The following is an 18,558-nucleotide window of genomic DNA, read 5'->3' on the forward strand; positions in this document are numbered from 1 at the left end:
AGATGATTGTGAAATGTTCCTGCTCTTTGAACATCTGGTTGAGTGTATGTTACACTCTCCCTGTAGTGATTTTTGTATGTATTTCTTTCTCACTCAGCATTGGCAGATAGTTTGCTACGTTTTGGGATAAATATCTCAGAGGAATAATGACAAATTAGGATATTGGCTTAATGTTGCTGAATTCTGCCTGCCTGAAACAGGCCACGTTCACACAAAACCCCAATACCTATATAAGTAAATGCGAGGGTTTTGCAGTTGAACAAAGTTTAACAAGTTAGAGATGACTTAAAGGGAATTGGGCTCTTGGAAAGGGTGGGTGGTCCTTAAAAGGACCTTTGGGTGTTTTGGACAGACCAACAGCAGGTTTACTTGGAGCTGGTGTACTTGGTGACAGCCTTGGTGCCCTCAGACACGGCGTGCTTGGCCAGCTCTCCGGGAAGCAGCAGGCGGACTGCAGTCTGGATCTCCCTGGAGGTGATGGTGGAGCGCTTGTTGTAGTGAGCCAGACGGGAGGCCTCACCAGCAATACGCTCAAAGATGTCACTGACGAAGGAGTTCATGATGCCCATGGCCTTGGATGAAATCCCAGTGTCGGGGTGGACCTGCTTCAGGACTTTGTAGACGTAGATGGCGTAGCTCTCCTTCCTGCTCCTCTTTCTCTTCTTGCCGCTCTTGGTGGCCTTAGACACGGCCTTCTTGGAGCCCTTCTTGGGCGCTTTCACGGTATCAGGCATAGTGATGATCGAAAAGATGAATGAGGTCCAGTTGCTCAAGTCCCTGTTTTTCCTCAGTCTTGATGTAAATCAGGAGGCGCTGTCACTCGGAAAACATCGGCTGAGATTGGAGCACATGAGGCTGAGTAGCAGAGGGGGATGGGGGCTGAGGTCCTTTTGAGGGGGGTCTGCAGGACGTCTGAGCCCATGAAAAGATAGAGCCGACAGAAAGAATAGAGATGTAAATTTGGAGTGATCAGGTTCATTTGATTTAATTTCTATGAGTGGACTCTTGTCTCCTAATGGCTCTTTGTTGGGGTCCAATTTTGCCTTGATGAAATCAGCTCAAAGAAGCAACATGTAGAGCAGTGTGTGATATGTGCAGATATTTTTTGTGAAATGAGTCAGTCGTCTAGTAATGGAGGTAAAGATGAAATGTGGACGATAAAAGTCTTCATGAGATTGTGGGTATGTGTGATGTAAAGACAATGCTTTTATTCTGGAAAAGGGACAAGTGAAAGAGGATCAGATAAAATGGGTATTGAGTCCAAAATGAGTCGGCTTTTTTGACCAGTTCGTTTGTTAATGACACATGAGCAGAAGAGACAGCCCTTGGTGCTGTGTATGTGTTAACTTTTCTCGAGAAAATCTGCAACTACTTGTTAGTCTAAGATGCCAAAGTGTCAAAGTTGAAGGGGGGCACTATTAATACTATACATAAGGAGGCCTTGATCAGTGTTGGTTTTCATTGTTTTTCACAAGTATCAGCTTACGTGGACATCTTATGAGTGCAATATCTCCTCCTCTAGGCATTTTCCACTAAGTTGATTTAGTTGTGTACTCTGTAATACAGTGGCTAAATCATGTGTGGAGTCGTTGCCATGAATTTAAGGGACGAGAATGACACGGAGACATGTAGGTGGTGTATGAATTGTAAGACGGTGGTGGGTTTAGTGATAATGCTGGGTGTCTTTGCTGTGAGGAGTAGTAATAAGTCTGAGTTTATGTATAAAATCAGAAGGTCAAACAGAGCGCGACTGTGTAAAGTGAATGGTTAAGGACTCGTCTCTTCAGTTAAGATGTGGGTGGCTCTTAAAAGAGCCGTTGTGTTGTCTGGTCTGGTCTGGTCTACTTCTTGGCGGCCTTCTCGGTCTTCTTGGGCAGCAGAACAGCCTGGATGTTGGGCAGCACGCCGCCCTGAGGGATGGTGACTCCTCCCAGCAGCTTGTTGAGCTCCTCGTCGCTGCAAGTGACAGGGGATGATCCTGGTCTTCTTGTTGTCCCGGGCAGCATTGCCAGCCAACTCGAGGATCACACACTTTCAACACACTAACCATTATTTTTTGCCAAGTTAAGGTAAAATACAGGGCTACAAAAGATCCTAAATAAAGAGTCGTTCGGGAGTCGAAAGAGTCGGTTCTTCTTTGAGAGCCGAGCCAAAAGAGCCGACTCTTTGAAAAGAGCCAAACTTCCCATCACTACTACTAGCTTACGTGGCCATCTAATAAATGCAATACTCCTCCACGCATGCTAAAATAAGTTGAATTAGTTTTGTGTGTAGCTTTCAGACTGCTAAACTGGCTGAATGATCAGTAGACTCGTTGCCATAAGGTTAAAGGAAGATAAAGAAATGGCATCGGGGCATGAAAGAGCTGTATAAATTTAAAGTTCGCGGCTTTAGTGATGATGCTGGCTGGCTTTGCTCTTAAGAGTTGCAGTAAGTGTGAGTTTTTGTGTAAAACCAGAACGAACAACGAAGCGGGACTGTAAAGTGAATGGTTAAGGACTCGTCTCTTTAATTAGGATGTGGGTGGCTCTTAAAAGAGCCGTTGTGTTGTTTATAGCGGGTCTGGTCTACTTCTTGGCGGCCTTCTCTGTCTTCTTGGGCAGCAGAACAGCCTGGATGTTGGGCAGCACGCCGCCCTGAGCGATGGTGACTCCTCCCAGCAGCTTGTTGAGCTCCTCGTCGTTGCGGACAGCCAGCTGCAGGTGACGGGGGATGATCCTGGTCTTCTTGTTGTCCCGGGCAGCATTGCCAGCCAGCTCGAGGATCTCAGCGGTCAGGTACTCGAGCACAGCCGCCAGGTAGACGGGGGCTCCGGCTCCCACACGCTCGGCATAGTTGCCCTTGCGGAGCAGCCTGTGGACACGACCGACCGGGAACTGGAGTCCGGCACGGGAGGAGCGGGTTTTTGCCTTGGCTCTGGCCTTTCCGCCTGTCTTGCCTCGTCCAGACATGGTGTGGATGTTCACTGATCGTAGTAGTCACAGAAAGTGTGCCTGGAGCCGCTCACACCCTCCTCTTTATGTCCGACTGGGCGCCTGAATTTTGGCGGACTTTTCAAACTCAGTGGTCTCCAATCAGCAGATCAGATGAGGCGGTGGGTTTCCTCCGGGCGGGGCTGAGCTCCAGGAGCAGTCCAGCAGAGGTAGTCTCCATCGTCTTTCCACACCTGGGGGCTTTAGTATTTCAAAATAATGAAGGTTCGGTGCACGTTTACGACTTTGAAGTCAAATGTTGTTCCCAACCTTTCAACTTGCATATTTGAGGTTGTTTCTTGGACATTCGAAGTTCCTCTTCATTTATTTAAGAGTGCCCCTCATACTGAGGCGTAATAATGGACAGTTGAGACATAAAAATCTGTAAACAGCAAGGGCATGTTGGCCTTTTATGTTGGGATTGTTTCAATAAAAACACTTCAAAATGACGTGTCATTTTTTTTTGTTCAAGTAAAGAAGATAATAATCATTCCTAATTCAATCAGACATGCTTCTGTTGTGAGCTTTAGTCCTTCCTGGCTGTTTTCACTCCCCTATTTCCTGAAACATTGTCAGCCAAACAGCCTCTGTATTCATGTTACAGTTCAATCAAATACTTGATCAGATTTCAAGTCCACATGAATCGAATCAGCTTTATTGACCACGATGAATGGCACCTTCTAGGTCTGCAGATGATTTTATACAAAGGTTGTTGGTGACTTAAAATAGCCGGTACCAAAAATGTTACTCCACCAGCCATGGCAGAAAAAAAGGCATTTAGTTATAATACCTTCTAGAGTCAACACTTCAAATTTGCAGTTTTTTTTTCCTCACAGAAAGAGTTAAATTCCAACAAGAACCAAGTCTGACTTAATTAGACATTATCACCATCTCATCAGACTCTTTTTGATGCATTTAAACTGGCACTGAAAGAGTTAAATTCTTAGAAACTAATCAGCATTTGATGTCTATGAACAGGTCTGATCTTGATTCCAAAATGAACACAGAAGAATTCCAGAAAATGTCAATTTATATTTTTTATTTCTACTTTTGTTAGCTGCCATCTTTGGCCTCGTCCACCTGGAGTGTAACCGTTTTAGAGTTCAGCCTGATAAATGACATTTAGACATTCAGACTGTGTGTTTAGTACTGATAAATGTGTTCGTGTAGTCATACTGCAGAAGCTCACCCTTTCTATGAAACTTGATTCAGTTGAATTCTAACCTGTAAGTCTTCTGCTTATTTTGTATGATTGCATCGGTGAAATAATGACACTATAAAATAAAATCAACCAATAAAACATGTTATTTCTCATTTGTACTGACAGTTTCATGATCAATCACATAAATGATAATAATAGTATGTGCATTACTGCCACACAGAAACTTGGCTTAATTTTAGGCCATGAGCCCAGGGTCATCATGAGCACAGAGGATTCTTTTACATAGAAGTAGATGGAGTTTTCCTCTGTGGAGGATCTGATTTTTGGTCTCAGGATTTGGTTGACAATCACGATCCTAATACTGATCATAATGAAATACTAAAAAACACAAAGTTATTGACTCTTCTAAAATGTATTAAATATCTCTACTGTGGTGAGATTCAGAAACAAAGCTGCAGCTATGTTAAGATTCTTCTGTTCCAATTTAATTTCCAATTAAAATTCCAAATATATATATTTTTGCAAACATTTGAAATGTTAAAAATGCATGACTAAATTCATGGCAAATCTTCACATCACAAATGAAACTAATGTAGTGAAAAGAGGGACTGGACAGGCATAAAACCATTGAAACCATCAGTGTGCAAAACGTAGCTCAGCTGCAGTGGTCTCTGGAACTGTTTGGAAATAAAAATTGAGAACTAGAAAGAAGTAGAAACCTGTAAAAAACAAAAACAATGAAAAAAAAAACGTGATTATTAAAAACGGCAGCTTAGTGGTCCTTTTTGGGATCATAATAAAGATCTCTTCTCAAACTGAAATCATTTACTTTGTTACAGATAAATTTTCACAAAAGAATGAATTATGAACCTATGAATGGAGAGATTGTGAATACAGTGATATACAGGCATGTGCCAGTGTGGGTCAAACCATTCTGCTATGGGGGAGACTCAGGGAGTTTTAGGGTGATTAAATGTAACAGCCTACCAGGCAGATAGTGTTTTTTTTTTCCAAATTTGGCTCTGACGAGCGCACATCCAAACACTCGCTGGTGGCGAGTTTCAAGCAGACAGGGGAGGAAAAACGTCCTTCTCTCCAACACCGCATGATTTTTGTCCCCTTTCCATATGTGTCTGTAGTCAGCGCTTGTGTTTTTGCCCTAGGTAGCCTGGTAGAGAGGGAGACAGGCAGCCAGCAGCCCGACATGTCCATGTGAAAGCGCCGATAAAGCGCACCCTGGAAAAGCTGGAGCTGTTTCCAAACTAACGAGACTTTAGTCAATGAAATATTTGATAGCACTCTGTCCTCAGACACAGGTAAATGGTCCGGATCAGTCAGCTGATTGAAATGAGTGCTGTGACCAGTGTGGAACACAAACAGGTGGGGCAATCTGTGCGCTGTAGGGGAGTGAACTCATAGCGAACCTCAGTTGTGCCCTTATTAGTATTGGTATTATTAATATTATCGTTAATATGTAACAAAATGAATGAAAAATCAGTCCTGGCACAGTGAATGAAACGGCACGGTCTTCGTCTTCCTGGCTTTGCGTGAAAAGCTGCATGACGCACGGCGTAGGGGAAAGAGGGAGGCCTCCTTTAATCTTCTGCTCCCATATGTCAGTAGAGGAGAGGAGAAAACAGCAGACTTTTGCAGTGCCAGTGTTTTTTGTTTTTTTTTTTCTTTTGGAACGTGCATAACATCCTGGTAAAAAAGTGTGTGAGTCTTGTTGTGCATAGAACGTCGCTATTGTTGAGTACTCTCCATCCATTTCAAAATGGGACGTAGCCCTATTTAAGGAGCGCTGTTGTAGGTTATCGTTTGTTTGATGATGAATAGGATGAAAGCTGGCCTGAATGAATGGTCTTGATTTGACAATATTGAGTGCACACTTCCAGGAAGGTGGTAAAGAGGTGAAATGTGTTTTGGATGCAGGAATGAGATCTTTGTGTGTAGTGGTGTGGCTCTTAAAAGAGCCGTTGTGTTTGTCGTGGCCGATGGTGAGTGTGTTTAAGCTCTCTCTCCACGGATTCTGCGGGCCAGCTGGATGTCTTTGGGCATGATGGTGACCCTCTTGGCGTGGATGGCGCACAGGTTGGTGTCCTCGAAGAGACCGACCAGGTAGGCCTCGCTGGCCTCCTGCAGAGCCATGACCGCCGAGCTCTGGAAGCGCAGGTCGGTCTTGAAGTCCTGAGCGATCTCTCGGACCAGGCGCTGGAAGGGCAGCTTGCGGATGAGCAGCTCGGTGGATTTCTGGTAGCGACGGATCTCTCTGAGAGCCACGGTACCGGGCCTGTAACGGTGGGGCTTCTTGACGCCGCCGGTAGCCGGGGCGCTCTTGCGGGCAGCCTTGGTGGCCAGCTGCTTCCTGGGGGCTTTGCCTCCGGTGGATTTACGAGCGGTCTGCTTGGTTCTTGCCATTGTCTGCCTCTTCTTTCTCTCAGAGTAGGAGATGCTAATATGTTAAAGAGCGGAGAGGAGCTGCTCTTAAAGCGGAGGAGGAGAGGCCGTGACACGGTGACGCTGCCTCAGACCTCCGGACTCTGATTGGTGTCGGGCTGCTCCTGGAGCTCAGCCCCGCCTGGAGGAAACGCACGGACTCAAAGGTCCGCCGATGATTGGACACAAATCTGTTCAAACTTTCCGCCAAAAGTGCCAACGAGCCACCGGCCGTTACACCTAGGATCACATTCATTGTTCCTCCAGGAACAAGAAAAGAACATTCAGTAGGCTACGTGGAGGTTATCTGGCTTCTGTCCAGGGCTGACCATAATGGCTGATACATGTCTGATAAAAGTCACTCTCATCAAAGTCCTTTTTTTGTTTGGTTTTGTTTTAATTTTATGCTGCACCACAACATAACATCTACAGACACAGAAACCAATTTTCTGTATTGAACCATTCGGAAAATAATGTCTGATGTCAGGATGCAACTAATAAATAAATAAATAAATCAAGTTACAGCTTGAGTGAAAATATACTTCAATAATTGAATAGGATACAAAAATCAGAGGAAAGTGGCAAAATGGGATAAAAGTGGCAAGCATGGGTTAAGAGTGGCAACAAAGTGACAACAAGGGGTTAAAGAAGGTTAAAAAAAGCGGTAAATTAGTTTTGAAAATGGTGAAAATAGTTTGGAAAATGGAAAACAATGGCTAAAATGGGATAAAAGTGGTTAAATGTGGCTAACATGGGTGTCAAAACTGGGTTAAAACTGGCACAAAGAAACAGATGTTAACTTAAGTTGTATTATCATCACACCTTTTTCACTGTCAAATGATAACAGATGGTCAATGTGAGGATGACCAGTAGAAAATGTCTGAATATGTGAAGCATCATCTAAGCCTGATCATTTTTCTCTTCGTGAACTGTTCTGGTTGAGTTACAGATAATTAGAGACTTCCATTTTAACCTCCTTAGACTTGGCATGAGGAAATGTCTGTCGTATAACACAATTTCTAAAACAATAACTTTCTACTGAAGGTTTAGTTATTTTCTTGATATTTTAAAAGAATTGGCAGGAATTTATGTTTTTTATTTGTTTATTTATTTACTTTTTTTTATTTATTTAGCACTTTAATTGGCTTGGAAATCTTCAAGCATTTCCATGGAAGTTTGGGAAACGTATGTGTAGGGTTTTCGCTTGGGACTATGGGGTCATGGGGTCTTTAGAAATTCTCAACAATTTTCATGGAAACATTAGGCCAAAGTTTCACTGAAACACTGGGCAAATATTTGAGGAATTTTTTGTGATTTTTGTTGTTGTTGTTGTTGAAAACTTTGATAAAATGTTTAAGAATTGACAGAAATTTTAGGTCAATTCTTTGAATTTTGCTTTTTTCTATGGAATCGTCCTGGTTGTGGACCAGTGGACCAGCTCTACACTCTCAGTAGGGTCCTGGAGGGTCTATGGGAGTTTGCCCAACCAGTCTACATGTGTTTTGTGGACCTGGAGAAGGCATTCAACCGTGTCCCGCGGGGAGGGTGCTCTGGGAGTATAGGGTACTGGACCCCCTGAAAAGGACTGTTTGGTCCTTGTACAACCAGTGTCAGAGATTTGTCAGCATTGCCGGAAGTAAGTTGGACTCATTTCCGGTGTGTGTTGGACTCCACCAGGACTTCCTTTTGTCACCGGTTCTGTTCATAACTTTCATGGCCATTATTTCTAGGCGCAGCCAGGGCATTGAGGGCGTCCGGTTTCTTGGCCTTAGGATTAGGTCTCTGCTTTTTGTGAATGATGTAGTTCTGTTGGCTTTATCAGGCCGCTACCTGCAGCTCTCACTGGAACGGTTTGCAACTGAGTGTGAAGCAGCTGGGATGAGAATCAGCACCTCCAAATCTGAGGCCATGGTCCTCGGTCAGAAAAGGGTGGAATGCCCCTCTCCAGGTTGGGAATGAGATCCTGCCCCAACTGGAGAAGTTCAGGTATCGCGGGGTCTTGTTCATGAGTGAGGGAAGAATGGAACGGGAGATTGACAGGCAGATCGGTGCGGTGTCGGCAGTGATGTGGTCTCTGCATCGGTCTGTCGTGGTGGAGAAAGAGCTGAGTCGAAAGGCGACACTCTCGATTTACCAGTTGATCTACGTTCCTACCCTCACCTATGGTCACAAACTGTGGGTTGTGACCAAAAGAACAAGAGATCACGGATACAGGCAGCTGAAATGAGTTCCCTCCCCAGGGTGTCTGGGCTCTCCTTTAGGGATAGGGTGAGAAGCTCGGCCATCCAGGAGAGACTCAGAATAGAGCCGCTGCTCCTCCGCGTTGAGAGGAGCCAGATGAGGTGGCTGGGGCATCTGGTCCAGATGCCTCCGGGACGCCTCCCTGGTGAGGTGTTCTGGGCAGGTCACTCTGGGAGGAGGCCCCGGGGAAGACCCAGGACAGGCTGGGAGAGACTATGTTGCTTGGTTGGCCTGGGAACGCCTTAGGATCCACCAGGAAGAGCTGGACGAAGTGGCCGGGGAGAGGGAAGTCTGGGTTTCCTTGCTTAGGCTGCTGCCCCGCGACCCCACCTCAGATAAGCGGAAGAAGATGAATGGATGGATGGACATTTCAAGAAAATTAGAACGTTTAATGGAAATTTGTGTATGTGTAAATAGAATCTGTAATTATTGTCTTTGGCTCACAAGTGGTGAAGTCAAAAAGAAAATGACAGAACTTGTGATTGTGACAGTAGGAGAGGGACACAGAATCTAAATGTTTGCTGTTTTTCATGTTTTTTTTTTGTTTTTGTTTTCACATGATAACATTCACACAAATATGAACGAGAATATGTTTAGAAATCAGTGCGTGAGGAATATGAAAGCATCTCTATATACATTTTGATATAGATGGACTCGCAGAGGTTCATTCTTCACTGAAGGGATGTTCGCAAACGAGTCTGTTAAAAAAGCCAACTCTTTGGGGATGGCAGTCCAGTCTAGTCCCTTTCCCCTTTTTGTTGCAGTGATAAACAACTCTGAATGAGGGGGTTGTCTTAACATAACAAATTTGGCCAAAGGCATGACCACTGCTTATTGGAGAGCCACAAAATCAATATGCAATAACGCTTGTGGTGCCTTGGGAACAATGTCAGTTAAACCATGCTTGGATACATGCATGACAACTGCTCCCTGAAAGGCAACAAAATCTATGTTCTCACACAACCTCAAGTAGAAGAGTTTTATTCCCTGCATTTATTGTTTGGGTTAATTCTAAGTCTACTGAGTCATTTCACAAAAAAAATATGCACATATCACTCACTGCTCTACACGTTGCTACATTAAGCTGATTTCCTCAAGGCAAATTGGACCAAAAAAAAGAACCGTTAGGAACCAAAAGAGTCGATTCATATGAACAAAGCCAAACGAACTGGATCACTCTAAAGAGGCATAATTCCCATCACTCTTGCTTGAGGTGCTGCTATCTTTTCGTGGGCTCAGACTTCCTGCAGACCCCCTGAAAGGACCCCGGCCCCCATCCCCCTCTGCTACTCAGCCTCATGTGCTCCGATTTCAGCCAATGTTTTCCGAGTGACAGCGCCTCCTGATTTACATCAAGACTGAAGAAAAACAGGGACTTGAGCAACTGGACCTCATTCGTCTTTTCGAACATCACCATGCCTGATACCGTGAAAGCGCCCAAGAAGGGCTCCAAGAAGGCCGTGTCTAAGGCCACCAAGAGCGGTAAGAAGAGAAAGAGGAGCAGGAAGGAGAGCTACGCCATCTACGTCTACAAGGTCCTGAAGCAGGTCCACCCCGACACTGGGATTTCATCCAAGGCCATGGGCATCATGAACTCCTTCGTCAGTGACATCTTTGAGCGTATCGCTGGTGAGGCCTCCCGTCTGGCTCACTACAACAAGCGCTCCACCATCACCTCCAGGGAGATCCAGACCGCAGTCCGCCTGCTGCTTCCCGGAGAGCTGGCCAAGCACGCCGTGTCTGAGGGCACCAAGGCCGTCACTAAGTACACCAGCTCCAAGTAAACCTGCTGTTGGTCTGTCCAAAACACCCAAAGGTCCTTTTAAGGACCACCCACCCTTTACAAGAGTTGAATCCTTCTAGCTGTGTTAACTGCTGAACGATGAAAATGTATTTCTCTTAGTGTAGATAGAGCTAAGGCTTTTTACTTCAGACAGAAAGAAAAACACTTCACCAAGATCAAGTAGAAATCGTTGTTTTATTTTACTTCTGAAATTTTGTGGGAATAATTGCGGATGTATAGCCTTAAACGCTGCAAAAAAAAATAATAATAAAAAAAATATATATATACATCATGCGCATTTTGAGAAGACAAACACAAAGAAAATCATATCCGGGAGGCTATAATTAAAAGATGAAGGGACTATTCCTAAATACTCCAATACTCCATTTCTCGTTCAGTGTGTTTTTTTTTTTTTTTTTTTGTTAATCTACTCATGTACTGATGATTGCCGGGTAAATGTGTGACTGTAGTTTTGAGTGGATCACGTGAAAGGATTATAGCGATATCTCTGATGATTGAATCTGAACAGACCTGCACGGCGAGCTAATCGACGTCATTCTGACACAAAAAGAATCTGCAAAGATCTCTAAATTGTCACTTCTCAGGTGTGCACGTGCTGCTTTACTGGCCTGCTTTCCGGAAATGTTGTGTTGGGGCTCTCCTCCACTCTTTAAATCATTTGCCTTTGAATCCAAGTCGAGCGGGTCTTTCTCTTTGCTGTTTTAAACATGAGTGATTTCAGCACCACAGTAATGGACAGCGACTCAACGCTCCGTTAAATGTTGTCCTGTCTGCTTTCTCCTTAACCTCATACCTCTAACATAACCAGGTCTTCTAGCATAGAATCTCACCTGCATTAAACAGGATGGGTTACAACAGATAGGTGTGAGACTGTACCAGTTTGGAGCAACGTTTAAAGTGATTTCCATTGAATGTAGACCATATTCTAACTTAACTACATAGACAGAATTTAATTACCAGCAAAACACAGGAATGTGCCCTTAAGTTGAAGTGGGTGGCTCTTAAAAGAGCCGTTGGGTTGTACTGTAGTCAAGATGTGAGTTTAACCTCCGAATCCGTAGAGAGTGCGTCCCTGTCTCTTGAGAGCGTAGACCACATCCATGGCGGTGACAGTCTTCCTCTTGGCGTGCTCGGTGTAGGTGACGGCATCACGGATGACATTCTCCAGGAAAACCTTCAACACTCCGCGGGTCTCTTCGTAGATGAGTCCGGAGATACGCTTGACTCCACCACGGCGAGCCAGACGGCGGATAGCTGGCTTGGTGATTCCCTGGATGTTATCACGGAGAACTTTACGGTGACGCTTGGCGCCTCCTTTACCGAGTCCTTTTCCTCCCTTTCCTCTTCCAGACATTTTCACTGTTCAGATTTATTCAACGATGTAATTTCACCGTCCAAGCTCACGCTCGTTTAAAGGCTGACTACGGACGTGTTGGAAGATAAAGCCTGGCATATTCTTCTTCTTTTTAGAAGAAGAATAGTCAAACCCTGTTGGTGCTCTAGCGCCATCTACTGTGCTCCTCTCTGCTCTGATCCTGCATGAGGACCGCTGCTAGCAGCATGGACAAAGACGCTGACCAAGGCTGACCTTCATAGAGCTGTAGCGCCCTCTGCTGGTGGATTTGCTGCGGGCGACATGTTGACCCATGGTAGTTACAAAGCTCGTAAACAAGATTAAGTTTTTTTTCTCTCTTGAAGGTATGATACTGTATAAACTCATTATTGTTACTCGATGATATGGGTTTATCCTTTTTACACGGCATACATATAATATATATATTTAAATTTTATTATTTCAGATGTTTTGACTCAATCTTTACCAGCTCTCAAACATCCATACAGCTCCTTCACTGCACCTTTAGTTATGTGTCACACTTAATATTAATGTTTTTTTTTTGTTTGTTTGTTTTTTTTTGTTTTTCTTATTCTGCTTTGTATCCTTACATTAATTGTTCTGCTGTCCAATAGCTATTTACTTCTTGGTGACTTATATGTTCTTTAGTTTTAACATTGTGTCAAGTCCTTAACATCTTAAATGAAATGGATGATGGATAGATAGAGAGAGAGAATCTGTTGTATCTATGTTGAACAGGAGTGGAGTTTTCATGAGTTGCGAGGTTACTTTACTACCATGTCAACAAAAATTTGCTGTCATTTCAGCACCACAGTGAAATGAACAGCTACTCAGCTCTCAGATGACTGTTGACTGCCACAGCTCTATCCATGGTTCAGATAGCTTTCAGTTTGACCTCTCTACTTAGAAATATTATCCTATGTCATAAACGGTTGTTGCACATATTTTTCAGGTTTTTATAAACTGAAATCAGATTAATAAATAAAAAGGCCAACGTGCAATTCCAGGGATCAGACATCAAGGCTCTGCAGGAAGCCAGCGAGACTACCTGGTCGGCCTCTTTGTGGTGTCCATCAGACAGCAGAAAATTCACCGCTCAAAATCCCGTTTTGAAACTTGTTTTTCCACGATCTTTAACCCCTTGTTGTCACTTTGTTGCCACTCTTAACCCATGCTTGCCACTTTTATCCCATTTTGCCACTTTCCTCTGATTTTTGTATCCTATGCAATTATTGAGTTATATTTTCACTCAAGCTGTAACTTGATTTATTTATTTATTTATTTGTTGCATCCTGACATCAGACATTATTTTCCGAATGGTTCAATACAGAAAATTGGTTTCTGTGTCTGTAGATGTTATGTTGTGGTGCAGCATAAAATTAAAACAAAACCAAACAAAAAAAGGACTTTGATGAAAGTGACTTTTATCAGACATGTATCAGCCATTATGGTCAGCCCTGGACAGAAGCCAGATAACCTCCACGTAGCCTACTGAATGTTCTTTTCTTGTTCCTGGAGGAAAAATGAATGTGATCCTAGGTGTAACGGCCGGTGGCTCGTTGGCACTTTTGGCGGAAAGTTTGAACAGATTTGTGTCCAATCATCGGCGGACCTTTGAGTCCGTGCGTTTCCTCCAGGCGGGGCTGAGCTCCAGGAGCAGCCCGACACCAATCAGAGTCCGGAGGTCTGAGGCAGCGTCACCGTGTCACGGCCTCTCCTCCTCCGCTTTAAGAGCAGCTCCTCTCCGCTCTTTAACATATTAGCATCTCCTACTCTGAGAGAAAGAAGAGGCAGACAATGGCAAGAACCAAGCAGACCGCTCGTAAATCCACCGGAGGCAAAGCCCCCAGGAAGCAGCTGGCCACCAAGGCTGCCCGCAAGAGCGCCCCGGCTACCGGCGGCGTCAAGAAGCCCCACCGTTACAGGCCCGGTACCGTGGCTCTCAGAGAGATCCGTCGCTACCAGAAATCCACCGAGCTGCTCATCCGCAAGCTGCCCTTCCAGCGCCTGGTCCGAGAGATCGCTCAGGACTTCAAGACCGACCTGCGCTTCCAGAGCTCGGCGGTCATGGCTCTGCAGGAGGCCAGCGAGGCCTACCTGGTCGGTCTCTTCGAGGACACCAACCTGTGCGCCATCCACGCCAAGAGGGTCACCATCATGCCCAAAGACATCCAGCTGGCCCGCAGAATCCGTGGAGAGAGAGCTTAAACACACTCACCATCGGCCACGACAAACACAACGGCTCTTTTAAGAGCCACACCACTACACACAAAGATCTCATTCCTGCATCCAAAACACATTTCACCTCTTTACCACCTTCCTGGAAGTGTGCACTCAATATTGTCAAATCAAGACCATTCATTCAGGCCAGCTTTCATCCTATTCATCATCAAACAAACGATAACCTACAACAGCGCTCCTTAAATAGGGCTACGTCCCATTTTGAAATGGATGGAGAGTACTCAACAATAGCGACGTTCTATGCACAACAAGACTCACACACTTTTTTACCAGGATGTTATGCACGTTCCAAAAGAAAAAAAAAAACAAAAAACACTGGCACTGCAAAAGTCTGCTGTTTTCTCCTCTCCTCTACTGACATATGGGAGCAGAAGATTAAAGGAGGCCTCCCTCTTTCCCCTACGCCGTGCGTCATGCAGCTTTTCACGCAAAGCCAGGAAGACGAAGACCGTGCCGTTTCATTCACTGTGCCAGGACTGATTTTTCATTCATTTTGTTACATATTAACGATAATATTAATAATACCAATACTAATAAGGGCACAACTGAGGTTCGCTATGAGTTCACTCCCCTACAGCGCACAGATTGCCCCACCTGTTTGTGTTCCACACTGGTCACAGCACTCATTTCAATCAGCTGACTGATCCGGACCATTTACCTGTGTCTGAGGACAGAGTGCTATCAAATATTTCATTGACTAAAGTCTCGTTAGTTTGGAAACAGCTCCAGCTTTTCCAGGGTGCGCTTTATCGGCGCTTTCACATGGACATGTCGGGCTGCTGGCTGCCTGTCTCCCTCTCTACCAGGCTACCTAGGGGAAAAACACAAGCACACAGACCTAAAAACTGACATTCATCGTGGTCAATAAAGCTGATTCGATTCATGTGGACTTGAAATCTGATCAAGTATTTGATTGAACTGTAACATGAATACAGAGGCTATTTGGCTGACAATGTTTCAGGAAATAGGGGAGTGAAAACAGCCAGGAAGGACTAAAGCTCACAACAGAAGCATGTCTGATTGAATTAGAAATGATTATCTTCTTTACTTGAACAAAAAAAATGACACGTCATTTTGAAGTGTTTTTTTTTTTTTTAAACAATCCCAACATAAAAAGCCAACATGCCCTTGCTGTTTCCAGATTTTTATGTCTATACTGTCCATTATTACGCCTCAGTATGAGGGGCACTCAAATAAATGAAGAGGAACTTTGAATGTCCAAGAAACAACCTCAAATATGCAAGTTGAAAGGTTGGGAACAACATTTGACTTCAAAGTCGTAAACGTGCACCGAACCTTCATTATTTTGAAATACTAAAGCCCCCAGGTGGGGAAAGACGATGGAGACTACCTCTGCTGGACTGCTCCTGGAGCTCAGCCCCGCCCGGAGGAAACCCACCGCCTCATCTGATCTGCTGATTGGAGACCACTGAGTTTGAAAAGTCCGCCAAAATTCAGGCGCCCAGTCGGACATAAAGAGGAGGGTGTGAGCGGCTCCAGGCACACTTTCTGTGACTACTACGATCAGTGAACATCCACACCATGTCTGGACGAGGCAAGACAGGCGGAAAGGCCAGAGCCAAGGCAAAGACCCGCTCCTCCCGTGCCGGACTCCAGTTCCCGGTCGGTCGTGTCCACAGGCTGCTCCGCAAGGGCAACTATGCCGAGCGTGTAGGAGCCGGAGCCCCCGTCTACCTGGCGGCTGTGCTCGAGTACCTGACCGCTGAGATCCTCGAGCTGGCTGGCAATGCTGCCCGGGACAACAAGAAGACCAGGATCATCCCCCGTCACCTGCAGCTGGCTGTCCGCAACGACGAGGAGCTCAACAAGCTGCTGGGAGGAGTCACCATCGCTCAGGGCGGCGTGCTGCCCAACATCCAGGCTGTTCTGCTGCCCAAGAAGACAGAGAAGGCCGCCAAGAAGTAGACCAGACCCGCTATAAACAACACAACGGCTCTTTTAAGAGCCACCCACATCTTAACTAAAGAGACCAGTCCTTAACCATTCACTTTACACAGCCCCGCTTCGTTGTTCGTTCTGGTTTTACACAAAAACTCACACTTACTGCAACTCTTAAGAGCAAAGCCACCCAGCATCATCACTAAAGCCGCGAACTTTAAATTTATACAGCTCTTTCATGCCCCGATGCCATTTCTTTATCTTCCTTTAACCTTATGGCAACGAGTCTACTGATCATTCAGCCAGTTTAGCAGTCTGAAAGCTACACACAAAACTAATTCAACTTATTTTAGCATGCGTGGAGGAGTATTGCATTTATTAGATGGCCACGTAAGCTAGTAGTAGTGATGGGAAGTTTGGCTCTATTCAAAGAGTCGGCTCTTTTGGCTCGGCTCTCAAAGAAGAACCGACTCTTTCGACTCCCGAACTGCTCTTTATTTAGGATCTTTTGTAGCCCTGTATTTTACCTTAACTTGGCAAAAAAATAATGGTTAGTGTGTTGAAAACCCTTGTGCATTCAGTGTTTTTATGAGAAGCCTTATAATCGCCTAATTTTGTGCATTTATTCTGCTACAAAACCATTCTAGCATTTATATTCCACTGGTTTGGCTTAGAATTAATGCTGAGCAGATGTAGACATTTGTTTGCATATGCGCAGTTCAAATTCGGTTTCCAGGACGGATCGGGTAGTGACATCCCCCTTTCTGTTTTCACATAATGGTATAATCCTATATCCTTACATGTGATTGGCTGCATGGCTGCTATGTTGGCTAATCAAAACAAAGTTCTGACCAGAGCTGGGGCTGAGCACTGTGAGAGCTAAGCAGCGAAAGGAAAAAAAAAACGGGGGCCAGCTCTTCTGAATTACTACAAAACATCGGCTCTCAGAGTCGCAGCTTTTGCGCATGACCCATCACTAGTTAGCACTTATGAAAATCACTGAATATGACCACTGATGAAGGCCTTATTATGTATATCATTGATGGTGTCCCCCTTCAACTTTGACCTACTACTGGGACACTTCTGCACGTTATTCTAGCTATTACTTACAGGCGTTTTCTTTTGTCAAGTTTAGACATACACAACACCAGGGGCTGTTGTTCCTGCTCATGTGACATTCACAAACCAACCGCTCAAGCCAACTCATTTTGGATGCAATGTTGGTTTAATCTGCTCCTTTGTGTTATTTGTTTCTCGTAACACACCCTAGAATAAAGGGATTATCTTTAAATCACACGTACTCACAATCTCATGTCAAAGACTTGTATCCTCTGCATTTCATCTTTAGCTTCATTACAAGTCTACTGACTCATTTCACAAAAAATACCTGCACATATCACTCACTGCTCTACATGTTACTACATTGAGTTGATTTAATAAAGGCAATTTGGACCCCAAAAAAGAGCCGTTAGGAGACAAAAGAATCGATTCATAGAAATAAAGTCAAATGAACTGGGTCACTCCAAATTCACATCTCCATTCTTTCTGCTGCTGCTGCTATCTTTTCGTGGGCTCAGACTTCTTGCAGACCCCCCTCAAAAGGACCTCAGCCCCCATCCCCCTCTGCTACTCAGCCTCATGTGCTCCGATTTCAGCCAATGTTGTCTGAGTGACAGCGCCTCCTGATTTACATCAAGACTGAAGAAAAACAGGGACTTGAGCAACTGGACCTCATTCGTCTTTTCGAACATCACCATGCCTGATACCGTGAAAGCGCCCAAGAAGGGCTCCAAGAAGGCCGTGTCTAAGGCCACCAAGAGCGGCAAGAAGAGAAAGAGGAGCAGGAAGGAGAGCTACGCCATCTACGTCTACAAGGTCCTGAAGCAGGTCCACCCCGACACTGGGATTTCATCCAAGGCCATGGGCATCATGAACTCCTTCGTCAGTGACATCTTCGAGCGCATCGCTGGTGAGGCCTCCCGTCTGGCTCACTACAACAAGCGCTCCACCATCACCTCCAGGGAGATCCAGACCGCAGTCCGCCTGCTGCTTCCCGGAGAGCTGGCCAAGCACGCCGTGTCTGAGGGCACCAAGGCTGTCACCAAGTACACCAGTTCTAAGTAAATCTGCTTTTAGACAACACCCAAAGGTCCTTTTAAGGACCACCCACCCTTTCCAAGAGCCCAATTCCCTGTAAATCATCTTTAATTTGTTAAACATTGTTCAACAGCAAAACCTTTACAGTAACTCACCTAGTTATTAGGATTTATTCTGAGCACGCCCTGTTTGAAGCAGACAGAATAAAGCAAGATTAAGCCAAAATCCTAACTTTTCATTATTAGTCTGAGGTCTACCCTAAAACGCAACAAACTATGCCAATACTGAGTGAGAAAGAATTCCATTCAAAAATCACAATAGGGCGAGTGTAACCAAATGCTGAAAGAGCAGG

The 18,558-nt window shown here is 44.8% G+C and overlaps 7 protein-coding genes across 7 annotated transcripts in view; 4 read left to right on the plus strand and 3 right to left on the minus strand.

Moving 5' to 3' along the window:
* LOC121514831 overlaps positions 1-11,969 on the minus strand; it is a 72,640-nt gene extending 60,671 nt beyond the window's left edge. Inside the window, exons 1-5 of the mRNA XM_041795201.1 lie at positions 11,663-11,969; positions 10,464-10,608; positions 10,238-10,371; positions 6,666-6,831; positions 6,224-6,586 (exon numbers count right to left, since the gene is read on the minus strand). Of these exons, the coding sequence (XP_041651135.1) occupies positions 6,224-6,586; positions 6,666-6,831; positions 10,238-10,371; positions 10,464-10,608; positions 11,663-11,969 (1,115 nt within the window). The remainder of the gene's footprint in view (positions 1-6,223; positions 6,587-6,665; positions 6,832-10,237; positions 10,372-10,463; positions 10,609-11,662) is intronic.
* LOC121514866 (histone H2B type 1-O-like) lies at positions 366-734 on the minus strand. The gene has a single exon (XM_041795248.1). The coding sequence runs from the start codon at positions 732-734 to the stop codon at positions 366-368; it is 369 nt and encodes a 122-aa protein (XP_041651182.1).
* Positions 2,568-2,951, minus strand: LOC121514857 (histone H2A). Its single transcript, XM_041795240.1, has one exon. It carries the CDS (start codon positions 2,949-2,951, stop codon positions 2,568-2,570), a length of 384 nt encoding a protein of 127 aa, XP_041651174.1.
* On the plus strand, positions 10,227-10,595 carry LOC121514867 (histone H2B type 1-O-like). The gene has a single exon (XM_041795249.1). It carries the CDS (start codon positions 10,227-10,229, stop codon positions 10,593-10,595), a length of 369 nt encoding a protein of 122 aa, XP_041651183.1.
* A 1,791-nt stretch (positions 11,970-13,760) lies between the features above and the next one.
* LOC121514871 (histone H3) lies at positions 13,761-14,177 on the plus strand. Its single transcript, XM_041795254.1, has one exon. The coding sequence runs from the start codon at positions 13,767-13,769 to the stop codon at positions 14,175-14,177; it is 411 nt and encodes a 136-aa protein (XP_041651188.1). The 5' UTR covers positions 13,761-13,766.
* Positions 14,178-15,752: 1,575 nt separating this feature from the next.
* Positions 15,753-16,136, plus strand: LOC121514858 (histone H2A). Its single transcript, XM_041795241.1, has one exon. The coding sequence runs from the start codon at positions 15,753-15,755 to the stop codon at positions 16,134-16,136; it is 384 nt and encodes a 127-aa protein (XP_041651175.1).
* A 1,728-nt stretch (positions 16,137-17,864) lies between these two features.
* LOC121514865 (histone H2B type 1-O-like) lies at positions 17,865-18,233 on the plus strand. The gene has a single exon (XM_041795247.1). The coding sequence runs from the start codon at positions 17,865-17,867 to the stop codon at positions 18,231-18,233; it is 369 nt and encodes a 122-aa protein (XP_041651181.1).
* Positions 18,234-18,558: the final 325 nt, after the last annotated feature.

This window comes from Cheilinus undulatus, linkage group 9 (assembly GCF_018320785.1).
Source record: "Cheilinus undulatus linkage group 9, ASM1832078v1, whole genome shotgun sequence".
Classification (NCBI taxonomy): Eukaryota; Metazoa; Chordata; class Actinopteri; order Labriformes; family Labridae; genus Cheilinus; species Cheilinus undulatus.